Source organism: Microtus pennsylvanicus, chromosome 1, assembly GCF_037038515.1.
Source record: "Microtus pennsylvanicus isolate mMicPen1 chromosome 1, mMicPen1.hap1, whole genome shotgun sequence".
In the NCBI taxonomy this organism is placed as follows: domain Eukaryota; kingdom Metazoa; phylum Chordata; class Mammalia; order Rodentia; family Cricetidae; genus Microtus; species Microtus pennsylvanicus.
The window spans coordinates 59,089,191-59,110,160 of record NC_134579.1 but is presented as its reverse complement, the minus strand read 5'-3'; the positions used below and the strand labels follow the sequence as shown (position 1 = coordinate 59,110,160).

General features: G+C 43.6%; 1 protein-coding gene across 3 annotated transcripts in view; it reads left to right on the top strand.

Annotated features, from left to right (window-relative positions):
- The window catches only part of Hspbap1 (HSPB1 associated protein 1), a 53,982-nt gene that overhangs the window by 25,344 nt on the left and 7,668 nt on the right, over positions 1 to 20,970 (top strand). For all 3 annotated transcript variants that reach the window (XM_075965259.1, XM_075965250.1, XM_075965240.1), the window contains exons 3-4: positions 7,178 to 7,359; positions 18,495 to 18,631. In XM_075965259.1, the coding sequence (XP_075821374.1) occupies positions 7,178 to 7,359; positions 18,495 to 18,631 (319 nt within the window). The remainder of the gene's footprint in view (positions 1 to 7,177; positions 7,360 to 18,494; positions 18,632 to 20,970) is intronic.

Below are 20,970 nucleotides of genomic sequence, written 5' to 3'. Positions count from 1 at the left end.
GAGGAAAGGGCGGTATCTCATCATAATTAGCATGTTTGCTGGCAGTGTTGGTCATAAGCTCGTATTTATTACTAATTCCTGATTTTTCCTGGTAATTGTCCTTTGACTGTTTCTGTCGGAGCCTCAGGGGTTTTTGTTGTATTTATCTTTTGAAGACAGTTCTTTATCTTAGGGCTGTTTCCCCATTTGTCCTTTGCATTTGTTTTGCTGCACGTGTATTTTTTTTTTTACAGTCAAACCAGCTAGTGCTCCACTAACATTTATTCCTTTTGTTTCATTTTAGAAATGTCTTCTCTTAAAATAGACCAGTACTTTGCTGTAGCAGTTAATGATGGTGTTCACTGCGGTTTTCCAGATAACGACGTCGGGCAATAGAGCTCTAGCGTCGCTTACTGGACAATCCTTTTTTTCAAGGGTGCTGGCGTGGGCAGCGTCGTTTTTAGTGTGGTGCTGCGTGTTCTTGTTTAGTGTGGTGCTGTGTGTTCTTGTGTCTCCCAGCATCAGTTCTGAGGCCACATCTCAAGCTGTCACTCGGGGCTAGTAAAACAGTTTGAAAATGCTATTTTAACGCCGATACATATTTTAATACTTGAAAATACATCACAGACAACCTCATTACTCCCTTGTTTGGTTTTTGTTTTTGTTTTTTGAGATGGTGTCTCACTCTGTAGCTTACTGTATAGTCTTAAACTTTCGGTAATCCTCCTGTCTCAGCCTCCATAGGGATTACAGGCATACATCATCATACCAGATGTATTTATATTTTTAACTGGCATGAATTGTATATGTTTTATGTAGCATATGATAACTCTGCATATGTATACATTATATACTGAAGAAATACTGATCATTTCTTTATAGTTGAAGAATATATTTAAAGTCATTTCATTTAGTTCTTTTGCGGTTTAATTCCCATGACCACCCTTTCCCTGTCTGTCCCTCCTCCCTGCTCTCCCCACCTTCTGGTAACCACTAGTCTAGTCTGATCTTCCATTATTCTTCTCTTCAATGTCTTTGAATTTTATTCATCCAAATGGACTTCATAGTTACCTAGAACGCTCGCTTTAAAGAAACTTTCTGATGTGAAACAGGCCAATAAATTTCTGTGAGTTTAGGGCTGCCTGTTCCATATCGTGAATTCCAGGCTAGCCAGGGCCGCAGAGAGTGACCCTGTTTCAAAAGACAAAAAAGGGGGGGTGGTCAGGCAGTGGTGGCACACACCTTTAATCCTAGCACTCAGGAGGCCAAGGCAGGAGGACTCTGAGTTTCAGTCCATCTTGGATAGCCAGGGCTGAACACACGCACCCCAAATACAAAAATAAGTAAGGAAACCTATCTGGGGTGGGTATGTGTCTGTTTGTCTGTGTGGTGCCTGCACATGACTGTGCTTCTACATGATCCCAAATGCTCTCCCGCTGAAATTTTTAATGAAAATTCATTAAGCCCTAAAAATTAATTTTGGGAAGAAGTTTACATTGTTGTAAAATTGTATCTTTTTACACAAAATCATGTTATCCTTGCCAAGTCTGTCAGCAAAAAAGGTTTGTAGTTATCATTCACTATAGCTAGTGTGAAGAAAATATTTTTATCTAGTATATATATTCAATAAGTATATAATGGGGGAGTTGAGACAGAGTCTGTCTGCATAGCCTCATTATGGCTTATGTGTTTTTTATTAGAATGTGGATAAAAGCTGTTTATTTCTCTATGTTGATTTTGTATTCACTGCTTTTTGGTGTTGGTAGGTGTTAGTTCCTATAGAAAGACAGGCACATAATGTTATAAATAATTATATTTTTTGTTTCTTTTGTATTGAGTATATTTCTTTTATCTGTCTTAGGTCTTGTTTAGAATCTTTTTCTGGGATGCTTGAAACATTAGTATTGGTAACTGGCTTTTAAGGCCAAAAAAAGTAATTGGTATTAATTTAATTTTAACTAATCCACAGAAACCATAAAAGTGTTGCGTGTTAATGGAGTGCTATGTTTAGTTGCTAATGTTGAAGTTAGGTGAGTGTATTTATCGCTCTGAATGCCTGTCAGTTTTTTGTGGCGAAATATTTCAGAATCCTTTCTGTCAGCTCTTTGAAATGTTTAATGCATTATGATTATCTATAGTTACAGCATATTTTTAAAAACATTTTGTAAAGCCAGGAATGGTAGCACATGCCTTTGCTCCCAGCACTTGGGAGGCAGAGATAGCCTGGTCTCTGGGTTTGAGGCCAGCCTGGCTTACGTAGTAAGACTCCAAAAAGAAAACCATAATGCCTTTTCGAGTTTTAGGACACAGATAGTGAATAGCATGTAGGTCTTTAAACCCATTTTTAATCACATTCATTTGTTGAGACGAGTGCTCCCTGTCTGCACCGAACTCCAGCCAGCATCGGTTACCAACCATTTCAGGGATAGTGCCCAGCATCGGTGAGTCGGAAAGGGACTACAGCCCACGTTCAGTGCAGGCACCTCCACTCGCTCTTTCTAGTTTGTAAAGTGAGGAAATTCCAAAACGGAAAAATTGTTGCTTTCCTGCTGAGCAAATATATATATTTAAAACCCTTTGTTTTAGGCGTAAAAGCAAGCTCGCTTTGTGTTTTGCTGTGAAATCTTGGACTGGGGCAACTGCTTCTTACTTAATACTTGGCAGTAAGTGGTTGGAGGTGGAGCTGTCTTGACTGCTTCTGCATTAAATAAAAGAACAGAATGATAAAGTTAGAAAGGAATAATCCCACCGCATAAAGCAAACAAAGCAAGTGTGCCACCAGAGGGAACTGCCACCGATGAAATCAGAGCAGCACTCTGCGGCTGCCGCTGGTCCAGAGTGAAAAGAGTCTGTGTTGAACTCATCATGTAAGTGAAAAGATCTGTCATTTCATTCATTCTGTTCATTTAAATTTTCCCCTGGCAGTAACAATTCTTACATTTTCAGGTTTTCATTTTGAACATGCAGAATTTGCTGTGACAGGAAATGAAGGCCTCTAGTGAGGGTAGAGTTTGAAGATTACAGTGCAGGTTTCCTGGGGGTAAATGCCATCACTGCAATGTCCTGCTCATTCCACCCCTGGGCCAAGTCGCTCAGTTAAGGGCCTTAGCATTCAGTCAGTCATTGTATTGAATTCTGTGAAGGGAAAGCTTGTGTGCTTTCCGTGGAGTTTGCTGTGAGGATTAGAAATGGCTCCCGTTCTCAGAACCACAGAAACTGTCTTGCTACATACTATTTTGTCAGAATTAGTTCTATTTACTCTTGATTTTATGATAAATTCTTGAGGGTGCCAGTGCTATTAAGAGGTTGTATATATCAGTGGTTTACTGCTTGTGCCAGGCACTGTTCCTAAATGCTCCACAGAAGCTCTCAAAACTGAAGTGGTTTTCAAGTATATAGATCTTGTCTTTTAGATCCCTGTGGCCTACTGAAGTTTTCCCACTTCACAGAATTGACAAGCAGGTTAGTCATCATCGTCCTGCTTCTGTCCTGGTTCCGTGGTTTGGTAGCTTCCAGAAAAGTAAGGAAAGGGCTAAAGATGATTGGATAATCCTAATGAGTGAGGAAGAGGGAAAGGATAGAAGCTCTTGAAAGAAGAGCTTGAATATCCATCCCTCTGTTGACTCCTTCAAATTTGAAAAGGTTCCACCAGGTCAACACTGGCCTGAATAAAAACTAGGAGTAGTGCCTGGTGTTTACTGAGCATGCGCTATGTCAGGCTCTATGCTAACCACCCCCATCCTGGGAGGGTGTCGTGCTTTGCAGAGGAGCTCATAATTAGATTTCTTAAGTGTTCATTTCCCCATGCTCATTTAAAACACTGCAACTTGCAGGAGATCTCCTTCCATTTACCTAGTCTTGACTCCTTGGCGGCAGATTCCTAAGAAGCCAGCGTACAGATCGTGGATTTCCCTCAGAATGCCACTGGTCACAGTCAGCTGTGGTTCTTTCCCTTTTTGAGTGTCTGTGGCACAGTGTTCTGTATTTAATTACATGAATCTGCAAGTTCTCTTTCAGCCTAGTTAAAGCTTCATGTTTGTCTGGAGTGGGTTTTGTTTTAGTTTTTGAGATTAGGTGTATTGTTACTCTTACCCTGCTGCAATCAAGTATGGACACAACTCAAGGGAGTAGAACTTGATTTTGGCTTCTGGTTTAAAGGGGTACAGTGTGTTTGGGTGTGGTGACATGTTGTAGGAGCTGCCGGCCTCTTCCCACAGCCCGGCTCCCAGCCGCCTGGCTAGCTTATGCTCCGAAATAACAACACACAAATTGTATTCATTTAAACACTGCTTGGCCCATTATATCTAGCCTCTTCTTGGCTAACTCTCGCACCTGGACTAGCCCATTTCTAATTATGTGTGTAGCACCCCATGGTGCGCTTACTGGGAAGATTCTAGCCTATGCCCATCCTGGGTCGGAGCTTCATCGTGTCTGCCTGGGAGAAGGGAGCATGGTGTATGAGCTCACTTCCTCTTCCTCCCAACATTCTGTTCTGTTTACTCCACCCACCTATGTTCTAACCTATCAGGGCCAAGCAGTTTCTTTATTAATTAACCAATGACCTTCCTCCATCAGTGACACACATCTTTAATCTGTCTCAGCACTTAGGAGACAGAGGCAGGAGGATCTCTGTGGGTTCCAGGACAGCCTGCTCTACATAATGTGTTCCAGGACAGTTAGGGCTATGTAGAGACGCGCTTTAAAAAAAGCAGAATGGATAAATCCATCGTGGTGGGAAAAACACGGCAGCTGGATTGGCTTAGTCTGTGGTGGTAGGTGCTTGCCACATGGCTTGTTATTTATCAGTGGATCGTAAAGCAGACAGACTGGAACTGGTTGGGCTATGTAATCTCCTAGTCTTGCCCTTTTAGTCCCACATCTGTCTCTAAAACCCATGTCCAAAAGGTTTCTATTCTGTGAAGAGACATCATGACCATGGCAACTCCTACAAAGGAAAGCATTTAATTGGGGTGGCTTACAGTTCAGAGGTTTAGTCCATTATCATCATGTCAGGAACATGGCAGCATGCAGGCAGATATGGTGCTGGAGAAGGAGCTGAGAGTTCTACATCTAGATTGGCAGGCAGCAGGAAGAGAGAGACACTGGACCTAGCCTGAACTTCTGAAACCTCAGAACCCACCCCAGGTGATACACCTCCTCCAACAACTCCACACCTACTCCAACAAGGCCACACCTCCTAATTGTGCCACTCCCTGTGGGCCTATGGGGGCCATTTTTAATCAAACCACCACAGCAACCTCCTAAAATGGTATCTGTTGCTCTCATAAGCAGTTCATCCACTGGGGACAAAGGATTCAAAGACTTTTGCTGTAGGGGACAGTTCACATTCAAGCCATGGCATAGGGTTTTGCTACTTAGCCTAGGCTGGCCTTGACTCAATGTCCTCACACCTCAGCCTCTTCAGTGCCAGCATCACAAACCTGTTTGGTTTTATCAAATTGTATCTAAGCTCAAGACCGTTATCTTTTTCTTTTGTGTCCCTACAAACCTAAGCACCATGCTAATCAAAGTAAACACTTCTGAAGCAACTGAGTTAATAAATGAATGAGCAGATATTAAATTGATACATTAAATCGAGCCAATGATTCTACCCCAATGATTCAGGCTGTCTCCAGCTGAACCTTAGTTAAGTCAGTGAGGACCCCAGTGATGCAGGCTCTCCAGCGATACTTACCTTATTTAAAACGGTGATACTTAGTGTATGAAACAGAAGCACAGCTGAGTCTGAAGGCTGAGGCAGGTGGACCTCTGTAAGTTTGAGGCTCATCTGGTCTGCATAGTGGCTGCAGCAGGCAGCGGGTCCTGAGACCATGGTGGGCCATGAAGGCAGCCAGTCCCAGGAAGGAGCCCCAAGTGGCCCGTGGGCCATGAGGGGCAGGGAGCTGTGTGGTGGGTAAGAGACCAAGAAGGCAGGCACATCATGCAGAGGAAGTGGGCATTTATTTAGTGGGTTATGCAGGGGTAAGGGAAAGGGGGAGATGGAGGGAGGGGAGAGGAGCCACAGCATCAGCTACCTCTCTGGGAGAGAGACAGAAGGGAAGATGGAGTCAGACTGGAAGTGGGAGGAAGATCTGCATGCCTCAGTGGTGGATGGGGGAGAGAGTGGGTGGGGCTTGTGTCTTAAAGGGACAGGACCGACCATTACACTCAGGCCAACCAGGACTTCATAAAAAGACCCTGTCTCAAACAAACAGCCCTAAACACACACTCCACCAAGTGTCCAAGTGGTGACACCCACACAGGTCACTGCAGTAGTTACTTCCTCATTGCTCTGACCAAATCCCCAGCAGGAAGCCATGTAAGGGAGGAAGGATTTCTAGTGGGTGCCATCCATTGCTGCAGTACTGAGGTGATCTTGGCACTCCCCAGACCTTATTCTCTTACTTTCCATTCCCACTGGCTCCCCACACCATTCATGTTTAGAGCGAGGCTTCTTTCCTAGGTTCAACACCCCGGACACACACACATTCACAGCATGCCCAGACATGTGTCTTCTAAGAGATATAAACCCAGTCAGGTTGACAGAGTGGATGAGCCATCACAGTTGTGCAGGCCCTGGAGAACACACACACTCGTGAGCCAGAGGCAGGTAATGTGTGAGCATTACTAGGAGTGGACGCAGATGCCCGGGTGGAGAGTTGGATCACACTGTAGTAAGGTGGCCCTATGCCCGTCCTCCCTCCTTCTCATTCCATTGCCCCCCTTCTTGTTGTCTCTTCTTTCTCTTTCTTCTCCTTTCTCCCTGCCCCTGTTTTCACTATGTATTCCCAAACCCAAGATCTTCCTACGTCAGCCTCATACTGTGCTGGGACTATAAGTCTGGCTTGGAGGGTAGTCATTAATCTCTCCCCGACCCACCCCTGCCATACAGGGTTTCTCTGTGTCTCCCTGGCTGTCCTGGAACTCATTCCATAGACGAGACTGACCTTGAACACACAGAGCTCTACCTGCCTCCGCCTCCCAAGTGCTGAGATTAAAGATGTGCACTGCCACCACATCACGTGCGCTGCGTCATTAATCTTAAGAACAAAACCATTCTTTTCATTTTTTTGTAAATGATGTAAATTGTTAAATAAAAAAGTATAAAATGCAACAATATTTTGGTCAATATTTACCTTTTAAAGTGATAGACGCTGTGCTTGTTAAACATTTCAAGTTGTTTTTCCTTATTTTGCAGTTCCTCAGTTTGAAACTGCATGTAGTTATGTGGATGCTACACTTGAGGAGTTTCTGGCCTGGAACTGTGACCATTCTAGTGTCTCTGGACCATTTAAAGATTATGACCATTCCAAATTCTGGGCTTATGCTGACTATAAATATTTTGTCAATCTGTTTGAAGACAAGACAGATGTTTTCCAGGTGAGTTACACTTTTGGTTTTTGCTTTGTTTTATTTCTTGTTTTTTTTTTTTTTTAAGCTTTGGAGTCTGTCCTGGAACTCGCTCTATAGCCCAGGCTGGCCTCAAACTCACAGATATCTGCCTGCCTCTGCTTCCCGAATGCTGGGATTAAAGACATGTGCCACTACCACCTGGCTGAGTTATATACTCTTTTTAGTCTTGGTAAGAATTTTCTCCTGAGAGTAATTTTAAATTAGAATTTCTCTGGTCCCTTCTTCCTTAACTACCTTTTTCTCATATAAGTAATCATGTGAGACCTGACCGTTTGGCCCACGCTGACAGATGAGAGGCACTTCCTCCACACCTTTCCACCTTCAAACAATGCCTATGACATTTAGATTTTACTAGAAGCATAGACTGTGTGTAAAACTTTATTTTCCCCTAGCCTGCACAGAAATCCTTGTTCTGGCCTTTCTGTGCTGCCCCGGGATGGGTCCATACAGCATTGTTCTTGGTTCCTGACGTAGCTTAAAGGGAAACTTACACAATGTCTGGAGCCCTTGATGTCCTGCAGATGAAGGAGGAGGATGTCCTCAAATTCCCCGAACCCACCGAGTGGGTTGGAGCAACCACTGAGTGGTCCTGAGCTCCTCTGCAGACACCCGAGCAAAGGGAAAAAAGAGGGAAGGAAAATAAAGTTCCTACAAGCTGTAAAGAAAGAAAGAAAGAAAGAAAGAAAGAAAGAAAGAAAGAAAAGAAAAGAAAAGAAAAGAAAAGAAAAGAAAAGAAAAGAAAAGAAAAGAAAAGAAATCCTTCTTGTGCAGTGAAGAGGAGAGATGGAAGCTGCTCTCCATGTAGACGCCTTGGCCAGGCTGCCTCTGCCTTCAGTCTCTACTCAGGCTGTGGTGTCCTCAGGTAGCTTATGGCCTGAGGCAGAGTTCTGGGCTCCTATGATGACAGACCCCCTGTTGAAGTGTAGGGATACTTGTGGAAGCAAGAATATGGACATTCTTTGCGTGTGTTGACACAACTGACAGCAGGGTCTGTAGACTGCCTTGTCCTCTTTCTTCTTCAGTGTTTGTTTTGTGGGGTGATCTTGCAAATTCCTTGTTCTGGTTTCTGTTTCACGTTAGGTGTGGGGCAATAGGGAGTGGTCCCAGGGAGCTTGTTTATATGACTGCCTTACCCTAACAGGCCTAGCTGCAGAGTCCAGCACCAGTACTAGTCTTCTGTGGAGGGAAGTGTTTCCCTTTTAGTCAGACTATTCCCTGCCACAGCCCTTCGCTCCGCTCCCCACCCCTGTCCTTGCCTGCCCCACCCATGACCACCCCCGCTCTGGAGCCCTCTCCTGTGTGTGATGTCCGTGCCTGCACCCCTATGACCACACCTGCTGTACACCCCTCTCCTGTGTGTGATGTCTGCTCCCCTATGACCACCCCCGCTCTGGAGCCTCTCCTGTGTGTGATGTCTGCTCCCCTATGACTACCCCCGCTCTGGAGCCTCTCCTGTTTGTGATGTCTGCTCCCCTATGACTATCCCCGCTCTGGAGCCTCTCCTGTGTGTGATGTCTGCTCCCCTATGACCACCCTGCTCTGGAGCCCTCTCCTGTGTGTGATATCTGCTCCCCTATGACCACCCCTGCTGTACACCCCTCTCCTGTGTGTGATGTCTGCTCCCCTATGACCACCCCGCTCTGGAGCCTCTCCTGTGTGTGATATCTGCTCCCCTATAACCACCCCGCTCTGGAGCCTCTCCTGTGTGTGATGTCTGCTCCCCTATGACCACCCCGCTCTGGAGCCCTCTCCTGTGTGTGATGCTCTCACATTTTCCATGGTCAACTTTTTCTTTTTCTTACTGAGTCTAGGTATTCACATAGTTACTCTAACTACAGATATTTGGTCATTTTCCTTTACTAACCTTTTAAAAAGTTAGTTAAAAGGGTGTTTTTTATAAAAGAGGGGAAGATACACCTTTCCCCCACCCTCATTATTTCTTGAGCTCCCCACTTTCCTCCTTCCCCTCTCCTTTGTTTTCCTTCCCCCCCCCCCCTCTCTCTCTCTCTTTTTTTTTTTTTGGTTTTTCGAGGCAGGGTTTCTATGTGGTTTTGGAGCCTGTCCTGGAACTAACTCTTGTAGACCAGGCTGGTCTCGAACTCACAGAGATCCGCCTGCCTCTGCCTCCCAAGTGCTGGGATTAAAGGCGTGTGCCACCACCGCCTGGCCATCCTTTCTCTCTTGAGAAGCTCTCACTGTGTAGCCCAGGCTGGCCTTAACCTCCCCATCCTCGTCTCCACCTCCTCAGTGCGGGAATCTGGCTGGGCACCCTCGTGTGTAGCCCCTCTATATTCTCACAGCCATGAAATAAATGGGTCGATTTTGATAATACTCAGTAAACGCTTCCAAATCTCAGCACCGTCCACAATCATCTTCTGAGGTAGGTGGGGTTTCTTATAATTTTGGATCACATTGTGGATCTTTAACCCTGGAACTCATAGATTTCATAATTAACTTTTAGAGTACTTTGGTCTTCCCATTCCCCTCGGCCACTCGCAGATTGTACTTCCGCCTTCTCCCAGCACATCTCAGAAACTCTTGTGCAATAATGGTATTCACCAAGCGCTCACATGCCCTTGGCCCTAAATGCCTGACATTTAGGATCCTCACGGTGACACTTGATTTCATGATCATCTGTTTTAAGGAAGACAAGGCACAAAGAGGTTGTGTGAACCTTTTCTCAGTAGGGGTCTGTTCAAGTTAGGTGAAGTACATCCAGCCATGCTGAGTCAAGCTCCTGCTACCTTGGCTGCCTCTCACCAAACTTGGTCAGGTGTCTGTCCCTTCCCAGGCATAGCCACCACTGGGCATGTGTATGGCTTGGCCATTATGGATGGTAATAAGCTGGAGTTCTTAGTAAGCCCTTGTAAATCTGGTGATCTTAGCCCAGTGAGTTCATGTCAGTTCACGTTGTAGAAGTTAGTTCTCTTGTAGACAGTCAAGACTGTTAATATTATATTGTCCTTATCTGACAGTTTTCTGGGTACCAACTCTTTATTTGTTATACCCAGACTTCTTGCCTCCCAAAGAGACCACCAGGGACCTGGGATTTGGATGCAAAGGCAAGGTTTATTGTATGAGCCTAGGCGCGGAACTCGTGTAGCACACTCAAGGCAGTGAGGGCGGGAGGAGCTCCCTTCCAGAGATTACAGGACTTTTTGTAGACCATTTTGCAGGACCACCAGTTTTCACCTAATTTGCATACCCAGATCTAATTGGGGACAGCAAATTCAAAAAGCATAATATCATTATACAAATGAAGTATGGACATGAGTATATTCTTGGTTGGCCCGTTCTTATCTATCCTTGAGGTACGTAGATGAAGCATGCTATGGACATATTTTAATTGGCTAGTTCTTGGCTGTCCTTGAGGCAATGCTCTCCCAGTTGTTACCGGGTCCTGCTCCTGAGATGGCCCTTGTCACTTAGGAAGTGCTTTCCAAAATCGTCTAGCCTAAACAGCGAGCTTCAGGCGGAAAGCGATTAGGTCACTCCGACACTCTCACGGGTTTTTCATCTCTCTCACATATGTCACAGGTACATAAATTCTTGTTTTACTTTTAGAAATGCAATTAGCTTCGTTACTTAATCATGCTTGTTATTGTTTCAAGCCTTTTTGTATTGACATGAGATAATTGGTAAGGAGATCAAGTGTGTAGCTTAAGCTACATCCAGTCGGGGCTTCAGTGACTTTGTATCAAGAAACCAAAGAGTAAAGCAATACAATAGATAGCACAATAAGCCATTACATGTTAATAACCAATGATATCCTAAGAGAATATGCTTTGAAATGTAATGTGATTAGAAGAGTGGGTGACTTTCCATTTTCTGCAAGTCATCTTCCTGCCTGGCTGCAGGGCGCAGTTGGAGTCTCCTATCTGCTGCAGTATAGCTGTTGCAATTTGTTGGTCTGTTAAGAGATGAAGAAAATCTTGTCTCAGCATATATGGCTGAGAGAGGGGGAAGTATTTGACGATCTTTTCAGACAGTTGGGAATCTTTAAAATATCACACCAAACTTGATGAGGGCTATTTTCTTTTTTGTTTTGATGTTGTTTTGTGTTTTTGTCTTTTAAGGCAGGATTTCTCTGTGTAGTCCTAGCTGTTCTGAAATTGGCTCTGTAGACCAGATTGGCCCTGAATTCACAGAGATCCGCCTACCTCTGCCTCTCGAGTGCTGGGATTAAAGGCGTGCACCACCACTGTCCAGCAGGCTTTTTTTAAAAAAAAAAATTCATTAGTTGTAGTATAGACTATGAAATCACGATGAAAGAACTCTTTGTGTTCCTATAATAAAATCCCCTTGCGTAATGTCATTCATTGGCTATTAGGAAATGTTGGGTTACTGAATTATGTAGCTCTTCCAAATGCTGGTGTGCTCCACAGTGTGCTTGATGTGTTTCATTATTTAAGATGACGTTTGTCGGCACCACACCTTTTTTATGGACAAAGATTTTGGTGCTCAGGAGTTTCTAAAGTCATATAGCTGAAGTGCAGTTTTATCCAACCCAATAATATTTGCTAACCTATCTTGTGATTTGTTCTTTAATTTCTTGCTTAGTTTATAAGTGTAACCTTTTACTGAGCCATGTGGCTAACATAGATAAGAATAATGGGTTAATATAAGTTATAAGAGCTAATACGAAGCCTGAGCTAATGGGCCAATCAGTTTATAACTTAAAAAAAAATAAGTGTAACCTTTGATTTATAATATTTGTTGGCTTTTCTAACCATCTTTTTGTCGTTGATTTCTGACTTGATTTCACTGTGGTCAGAAAATATATCTGGAATTTCAATCCTTTCAAATATATATAAATTTGTTTCATAACTCAAAGTATGGCGATGAATGTTACTTGCAAACTTGGATATGATGCATTCTTTTATTAGCCGGGGTACCCTGTGAGTCTCCTTTAAGTCAGGCTGGGGTTTAAGGGTCACATCCTTACTGATTTCTGTACATTCATTTTATCTACTATGTAGAGAGGGACACCATTAGTTTTTTTATGTTGGTCAGGTTTTACTTTTTACACTTGACTTTATTAGTGACCTTTTATTGTGATGAAATGAATTCATCTGCTTTGGCGTAGTTTTTTTTCTGATTCAGTTTACCCTGTGTTTGTCTTTGATTGATATTAGCACGAGAAAGGAATGCTTCATACGGAATTGAATTTCCATAAAGTCCTAGAACTTACAAACCAATTTATGTGACAGAGTAGGTCGGTGGTTGTCAGAGAATGAGATTTGGAGGGAAACGTGAATCATGAGGGGCACTGGGGAAGTTTGGACATGGTCAGAATGTTTGTCATCTTGATTATCTTGATGGAGTCTCAAGAATGCAGATAGATCAAGTTCATCAGTCAGATGCTTTAAATATATGGTGTTTGCTGTATATCGATCATACCTCTAAAAAGAATATAATACTTGGGGATGGAGAAAGGGTTCAGCAGTTAAAAGCACTGGCTGCTTATCCAGAGGAGCCAAGCTTGATTCCCAGCTCACACATGGCATTTAACAACCACCTGTAATTGTAGTTCCAGTGGAATCTGATGCCCTCCCTCTTCCTGCCTCGGTGGGTATCAGGCATACACTGTGGTTCACAGACACACATACAGGTAAAACATGCGTACACATAAAATAAAGATAAGACTCAATAATGCAATACTACTAGTATATTTTAACTCTACTACCTGACACTATCAGTTTTATTCACTGTTGCCTATACACAACCAGTGCAAGTATCAACACAGTGAAATAGGCAAGTAGCAATTTAGTAACATTGTGAAGATAGTTTTGACCTCCCAGATCCTCAGAGGGGCCGGAGGAGGGAGTCGCTTGAGTCCAGCATTGCTCTATAATCATTCTGTTCTTCTGACACTCTCTCTTCTAGTTCTAAAATAAATTCTTGTGAATTGGAGACTCTTCAAGTCATGTTTACTATTAAATACCAAAGCATTTTTGTTGTGTTCATAAACATTGAATAACTTGAAAATATGTCAGGGTAGCATTTAAGTCCCTTCCCAGCACCCTAGCCCAACCACTTGGTCTACATGAGCCACCAACTGGTCTCCCCATTGACTGCTGGGCAGTCCATGTTCTCGCCCACCTTCTGACCTTTGCTCAGACCCTCTAAGTTTTGCCTAAGAAGTTCTACTTGGGGCTGGCTCAGATTCAGCATTGGGTGTGAGACCTCAGCCACTTCAGCACACATCCCCAGCCAGCATTCCTTTATGTCCTGTTCGGACCAGTATTTCATAAAATTGTGTCTTGATCCTTTAACGGCACAGGCTATGTTCTTTACTCTTCTCCTCAGAACTGCTGACATAGTACTGAATATGTAATAGGTATTTGAATAATTACATAGTCCCTTAATCTTTACTACCCTTTAAAGAATATTTGTACTTAAACCCCTGGCTTTATCCTTGTCATATGTTCTGCGGCTTCTAGTTAACCAAATGTTACATCTGTCAATTTTGATAAACATTTCTACCTCTCATCCACTTTCTTCTCGGTTTTTAAGTTTTAACTTGCAACCTATGTTTACAGTTTCTATATACTTTATCTTTTCTTCCATAAAGGAGATTAATTCTCTGTTAGATGTACAATATTTATATATTGACAAATAAACTGATAACTGTACTGGTATAATTGGAAAATACTTGGCAGTCTTGCAGATGGCCTGAAATTATTATTTTGATACTCACCTGACTTTTGAGAGTGACAAAATGAGCCTCTCTGGCTTCTAGTTCCCCGCCCATGCCATTCAATCAACACAGCACGTCTGAGCACTGTGTCTCTACTGCCCTGGGAAGATAGGGAAGTTGTGAGAAACATTACCTTTATCTCTTGTAGTTGTTGATAAGCATTCTTCAAGTTGAGACTGTGAAGAATCAGCATATAATAAAAGGGATTGTGTCCCCCAAGAATGTTTTCCTGGTAGATTCTATTTCACATTGTGATTGAGGTCAGCTCCGGAGAATCAGGAGCCTCATTGAGTTGCCAGGACATAGAATCTGCAAAAGCAATAACTGGAAGATTAGTTCAGCCTGTTGGACTTTGTGACCCAGCTGTGAGGATGTGTTGGAATGGAAGCAGGTGTTCTGGAAATGATTAAAGGCGTCTCAGACAGGGTGCTTCCTGGTGAGACAGATTGGCACCTCAGAATTCATGTGATTAAAAAACAGAAAATAGAATTTAGGTATTTACCCAGTAGATAGAGACTTAATGCCCTCTTCTGTTTCTGTACCTGCCGGTCTTTTTCCTGAGGAAAAAAGAGATTTTAAGTTCTGTATATTAATGATAGTTAACAATCTTGTGATTTTTCAGAGTTCCAGTTTTATCGCTCGTGACCAACTTTTTTTTTATTCAGATGTAAGTTCATTGTGGAATTATGTAATTGGTTTTTTGTACTGTGACCTGTGAATGGAAAATAACTAGAGTGGGACAGTGACACTAAGGGGTGGCAGAAGGAACAAGTCTTATCAGTTTTTCTTTAGTGTCTTTGTTAAAACTGTAAAAATATGGATGACTTCATTATATGTACAGCAGTTTTAAAATGAAGCAATGGTTATTGAACTCATTCATTGGGACAGGTTTAAGAGCTGTGGGCATGGTGGCTTTTAATCCCAGCAGAGCCTGGCAAACAGGTGGATCTGAGTTTTAGGCCAGCCTGATCTAAAGGGTGAGTACCAGGACAACCAGGGCTACGCGCACACACACACACACACACACACACACACACACACACACACACAGCTGTCTTTAAAAACAAAAAGCAAAACACTTAAAAAAAATAATCTGGAAACAGATCTGGGAGCTCCTAGGAGTAGCCCAGCAGTTTCAAAAGTGCTGTGTCACCACCATAGGTATTGGAGAAGTCACCTTAGTGAGAGACTGAGCCATCATGGCCCTTGTCCTGGCTAGTTTTTATGTCAACTTGACACAACCTCGGGTCATCTGAGAAGAGGAAACCTCAGTTGAGAAAATGTCTCCGTAAGATTGGGCTCTGGGGTGCATTTTCTTGGTTAACGTTGGGAGGGCCCTGGCGTTGTGGGTGGGGCTGCCATTGGGCTGGTGACCCTGGGGTTTACAAAAGCTGGCTGAGAAGCAAGCCCTGAGGAGCACCTGTGCTTCCTTGGCCTCTGTTTCAGTTCCCTCCTTGACTTCCTTGGTGCTGGACCTGGTCCTGGTGTATTGTCAGCTGAAATAAACCCTTTCCTCCCCAGGTTGCTTTGGTCATGTTCTGTCGCAGCAGTGGAAGCCCTAAGACAGTGCTCTAAAGCCTGGCCAGAGAGATGGGACCAGAGTGTGGTCTGCCCCAATTCAGTGCACCTCCTAATTTATTATCTTGTCACTTAAATATAAGGAATAGTTGAGGAATACAGTACACTGTCAAGAATATTGAGGCGTACTTTCTTATTTTTTACTGTAGTTTAAAGTCTCTGTTGTTTAATGTATTGAGGACCCTTTTGTTTGTTTGTTTGCTTTCGCCTTTTGAGACAGGGTTTCTGTACATCTGTCCTGAAATCCACTCTATAGACCATGCTGGCCTTGAACTCACAGAGATCTGCCTGCCTCTGCCTCCCTATGGGGGACCTTTATAAAAAATGTCTTTACAGTCTCTCTCTCTCTCTCTCTCTCTCTCTCTCTCTCTCTCTCTCTCTCTCTCTCCCTCCCTCCCTCCCTCCCTCCCTCCCTCCCCCCCAACACACACACTCTTTCCCCAACATCTCTAATGTGTACCATACTCCTATTAAATCCAATTCCTTCCCACATTCATGATTTTTTGTTTTGGGAGAAGTTGTGTTTTCTGAGCCCCGCTGAATTTAAACAGAATCATCTGTGTGAATGTGGGTTTGGAGCTATCCATCAGAGTCTGGTGGGCTCCTTAGCAGGAAAAAACATGATAAAAATAAGGCCTGCCTGTCCCTCACAGTCCTCACAGTTCTGAAACAAAGTGAGCGTTGATAGTCCTAAATAGGATATTTATACTACCACATCTAAGGCTCAGGCGTCATCATGGGGTAGGGACCATTTTAATTAAGAAAGGGAAGGCAGAAAGATCACAGTGAGCTAAGGTGCCTGCTGCCAAGTCTGATGACCTGCGTTTGATCCCCAGAACCCACATAGTGGAGGGAGAGAACTGATTCCCACAAATTGTTCTCTGTCCTTCACACGTGTGCCATGACACACACCATAAAATTTTAAAAAGATGAAGGAATTTTCAGTGTAGATTCTCATTGTTGGTATATGTATCTAGAAGAATCCAGTTGCCAAATATTGCTACTTTGGCCTGGATGTAGAAGCAGGAGGATTGCTTACCCCGGAGAAGAAGAGAGACAGCTTTGAGGAGTAACAGAAGGATGACGGACCTTTGCTGTGCCTATGATAAGCAGGGCCATCCACAGAGACAGAAGATTGGTGTCTGCCTTCTTCTCTGTTATAAACCAAGATCGTTTTCATTTTGTAATGGCCAAGCTGTTTGTAATTTGTTCTAGCTTATATTAACTTTAAGCCAAACTTTAAAGCTATACTTGACTTTTCATTCTTTCAAAACCCATCAGGTGAACATAGCAAAACATTCTACTTAATTTTTTCCTAAGTAACCCCATTCCTTTAAAAAGAAAAAAAGTTGATATTATATCCCATCATTTTCCCCTTCCCTTTCCTCTCTGCAACCCCACCCTCATACCCTTCTTTTCTCTTCAAATTCATAGCCTCTTTTTCTTTAATTGTGCTACGTATGTATGTATGTGTCTTCAACAATAGGGATTTCCCTTCTGCCTCTGGGGGCACAACCAGAGCAGTAGCAACAGCTTCTAATGTTTGGGGAGCTCCTAGACATCCCTGACCAACCTACTGTTTACATCACTTAAAATAAATGTTTTTTTTCTAGTCTTCCTCAAAACCATCCATTGAACATTTTTTTTTTTTAAAAATCTTTTCTCTTTGAATAAAGTTGTTAATGTTTCCCCTCAAATTAGGAGAATTTAGACTGTAGATAGTGTGGTGTTTTGCTTTGTTTTGTTTTGTTTTTTTGAGGTGTTAGCATTCATGTGGGTATTCTGCCAATTAAAGTATTTTTGTTTTATTCTTTTAAAAAAATCAAAGAAAAAAATGAATGATGAAAGAATACACCTACATTCGCATGCGTGTGTCCTTGGCTGTTTTCCTTTTCTGGCTTATGAGTGGTCAAGACCTGCCTCTGCACCTTTCTCGGAGGGCCCTGGTGTGGAGCAGTGTGCTATCTTTATCATACTTATGGAGTCATGGCTTGGGGCAGGTAGCAGAATCACTCCCTATGAATGACTGTTCCAAAAGCCATTCTGTGGCCCTCCTACTCGAGACTGGTGTAGTAGGTATGAACTAAGGCTCTAGTGTGGGTTGCTTTCAATGACTGAGCTCACCCATAAGGCTTCTTTCATGTGGCCATGGAAGTGGAAAAGGGTAATAAAGTGCCTATGCCCACAGATACTGTCTCTGCTTAAAGGCCTGTGGCCTTCTGAGTTGACCTCCATGACATTCCCACTGCCTGCAGCACTTTGACCCCAGGTAGCTACAGAATTATGTCTGTCATTTATTGTCTGTCTCTAACAGGTGTAGGAGCCCCGCCTGGTGGGCCTGATGTAGTGACTGTTTGGCCACAAGCTTCCAAAAACAGTTCCTGACATGTTATAAATAGTAAATATTTGTTGAATGATTGCTTCTGCTGAAGTCACTCAGATATTATTGGTTGAGATGTTTCTCATACTACCCTGAAAACCTAGCCCCTTCCATCTCTAGCATTTTCTGTAAAAAAATATAAGCGCTAAGAACAGTTTTTTAAAAAGTAAACATTGAACCACCGTATAGGACGGTCAGTTCTTTTTTTTTAAAAATATTTATTTATTAATTTATTATGTATACAATATTCTGTCCGTGTGCATGTCTGCAGGCCGGAAGAGGGCACCAGACCTCATCCCAGATGGCTGTGAGCCACCATGTGGTTGCTGGGAACTGAACTCAGGACCTTTGGAAGAGCAGGCAACGCTCCCAACCACTGAGCCATCTCTCCAGCCCCCGGACGGTCAGTTCTTGATGAAATGAACTATACTTTTTTTCAAACAGGAGGTGATATGGTCTGACTTTGGGTTTCCTGGAAGAAATGGACAGGAAAGTACATTGTGGATCGGCTCCCTGGGAGCCCATACTCCCTGTCATCTGGACTCCTATGGCTGCAACTTAGTATTCCAGGTACAAGGAAGGTAATGTGTGCATGTGAGGGTGTCCAGTCTTATACGTCTGCACACACAAGACTGAAGAAGAAAAGGAGGAGGTGGGGTGAGATGGTAACCCATCCCCATCCTCCATCCTGTGACCAAGGCCCTCCTCCCTTCACCACTGTGCTGTTTCCTTCCCTGTGAAGTGAGGGCACATGAAATGACTTCCGTGTGTCTCAGCCATGATCGGATTCTCCCAGAGGTCCCATCTTGCTAGGCACCTTTCTGCTAAGCTTTATTACCTGGGAGTGTTCACATTCCACTCCCTCCACCTCTCAAATGAGTTAGAACAGAGCAGTGTGTTGAAAGAAAGAGACTTCACTGTGGCCTTAGAGATGCTGGCAGATCCTGGGAAGCCTAGGTCACATGGTTTTTATGGCCCACTTTGACTTTGGTTTGTGAGTCTGTGTCTGCCTACTCAGCCAGGGCAGTGTGGTATTTAGATGAACTTTTGTCTCCACCTGACTAAGCGGCAGAACCGAGTGGCCAGCACCTGATAAGCCTGGGTTTGAAACCTGGAGGATGTACTAAGGTGCTGTAAGTGCGGCCCTATTTCCCCTAATATTTGGGCCCCAAACTTCCCTTCTGGGTCTTTGTGACATTTGCAGGGCATCTCATAGAAAAAGCCAGAAATGGCCACAAATAAATTCCCAGCATCACTGGACACAAATGATGAATGGATCGGAGAGAAATAGTCTGTGTTTGGAGGGGTGGATACTTGTCAGCTGGGAAGCTATGGGGGGCTGAGCAGTTCCCTTATGATCCATCATGTCCTTGCTAAAGGCTCACCTCTGGGTGCACTGTTGTATACGGGGAGTCAGCAGGGAGTCCTGTATCAGTTTCTCTGCCCTTTTGCAGGTAAGAGTTTGGGAGCTGAAATGGGATGTGATAGAACATCACTTTAAATTGCTGATTCTGTGTGCTCTGAATTGGGAAGGAAGACAAAAAAAAAATCCAGGTTTTTCTTTGATAAAAAATACAGCTTCACTGTAACTGTCTAACAGCAGCAGATTTTCCATTTTAATTTTACTCTGATGACATTAAATGGTTTAGTAAACATCTATTTGGTGTCCATCAACTTCTCTGTTTTAGAATAAGTACAGAAGAGGCCAGGACTCTGCCCTGAGTGTTCCCATTTGCGGTGCCTCCCGGCCCACAGAGAGTGGTAGAGGGAGTGTGTTTGCTCTTGAAGGAGGCTTCAGAGCATTGGAGCTGAAAGGTGGAAGAGGCAGGGCTTCTGTGGGAAGGATCAGCTGATGTGTGCAGTGGCCTTTGAAACAGGGTCCGTGTCTATATCACTCAGATGGAAGGGACACCGGGTACCCTGAAAGTTGGGACTGTGCAGAGGACCCTGTGTAAATTGTGAACTAGGAACCGTAGGACTGGGCAGAAAAGTCAGGGGGAACATAAAGGTCACAGCCAGACACCCCAATTTTCCACCCCTTCCATGTACAGAACCGTGGGAGGCTTTTGAGCAGGGAAAGGCATGGTGATGCAGTTCTCCACTAGAAGGACTTGCACGATTTAAGGTGTGGAGCCAAGCAAAGCAGATGGAAAGCTTGGTTGTGATGACTGTTCCCTGGGAGATGCTACTGTAGTATAGGAGACGGAACCACAAGGTGAGAAGCCAAGAGATGTGTGTTCTGGACACTGAGCAGTCATGGATCTCTCTACCACTACTTTGGAAATGAAGTTGACAGTCTCTTCAGAGCCCATTCAAAATTAGCTTCTGAGCATACCAAGTAATCAAAGATGGCTTCCATACTAGCAACAGGTGCTGTGGAGTTGAACAGTCCTAGCTGGAGAAGCCATCAGTCAGGCATCTGATCTTCAACAGTTCTCCCCGGTAGCTGTGTGATGGTAGGCTGCCCTAGAATTCCAGAAGTCAAGCCCTTGACTATTGCTGTGAACCCTGCAGAGTTCCAAAGTGAAATAAGACTTTAGTATATATTTGGTATTAGACATGGCAGCCAGCACCTCCTTGTTTAGAAAGGGCTGATGGTACCGGGGAGACACACAGGAGGGCCTTCTGTCTTTTCCTCAGATAGAATTTTAAGAAAAAGATTTATTACCCCCATTCCTAAAAAGCTCCAGGTTATAAAACAATTGTCTCTTTTTAAAAGATTCTCAATTACACTACTTTTGGGTTATGTGGCATTTTTATGAGTTTCTCATTTTTCATTGATCACCATAACATGTCTAACTTTCAGACAGGAGAAGTCCAGAAGCTATTTGCTGTGGAGAGCTTTGGGGGCGTTATTCAGGATAATATTAGCGTACAGACATTTGCAGGGATGGGGAGATGGCTCAGCTGGTAAGCTGCT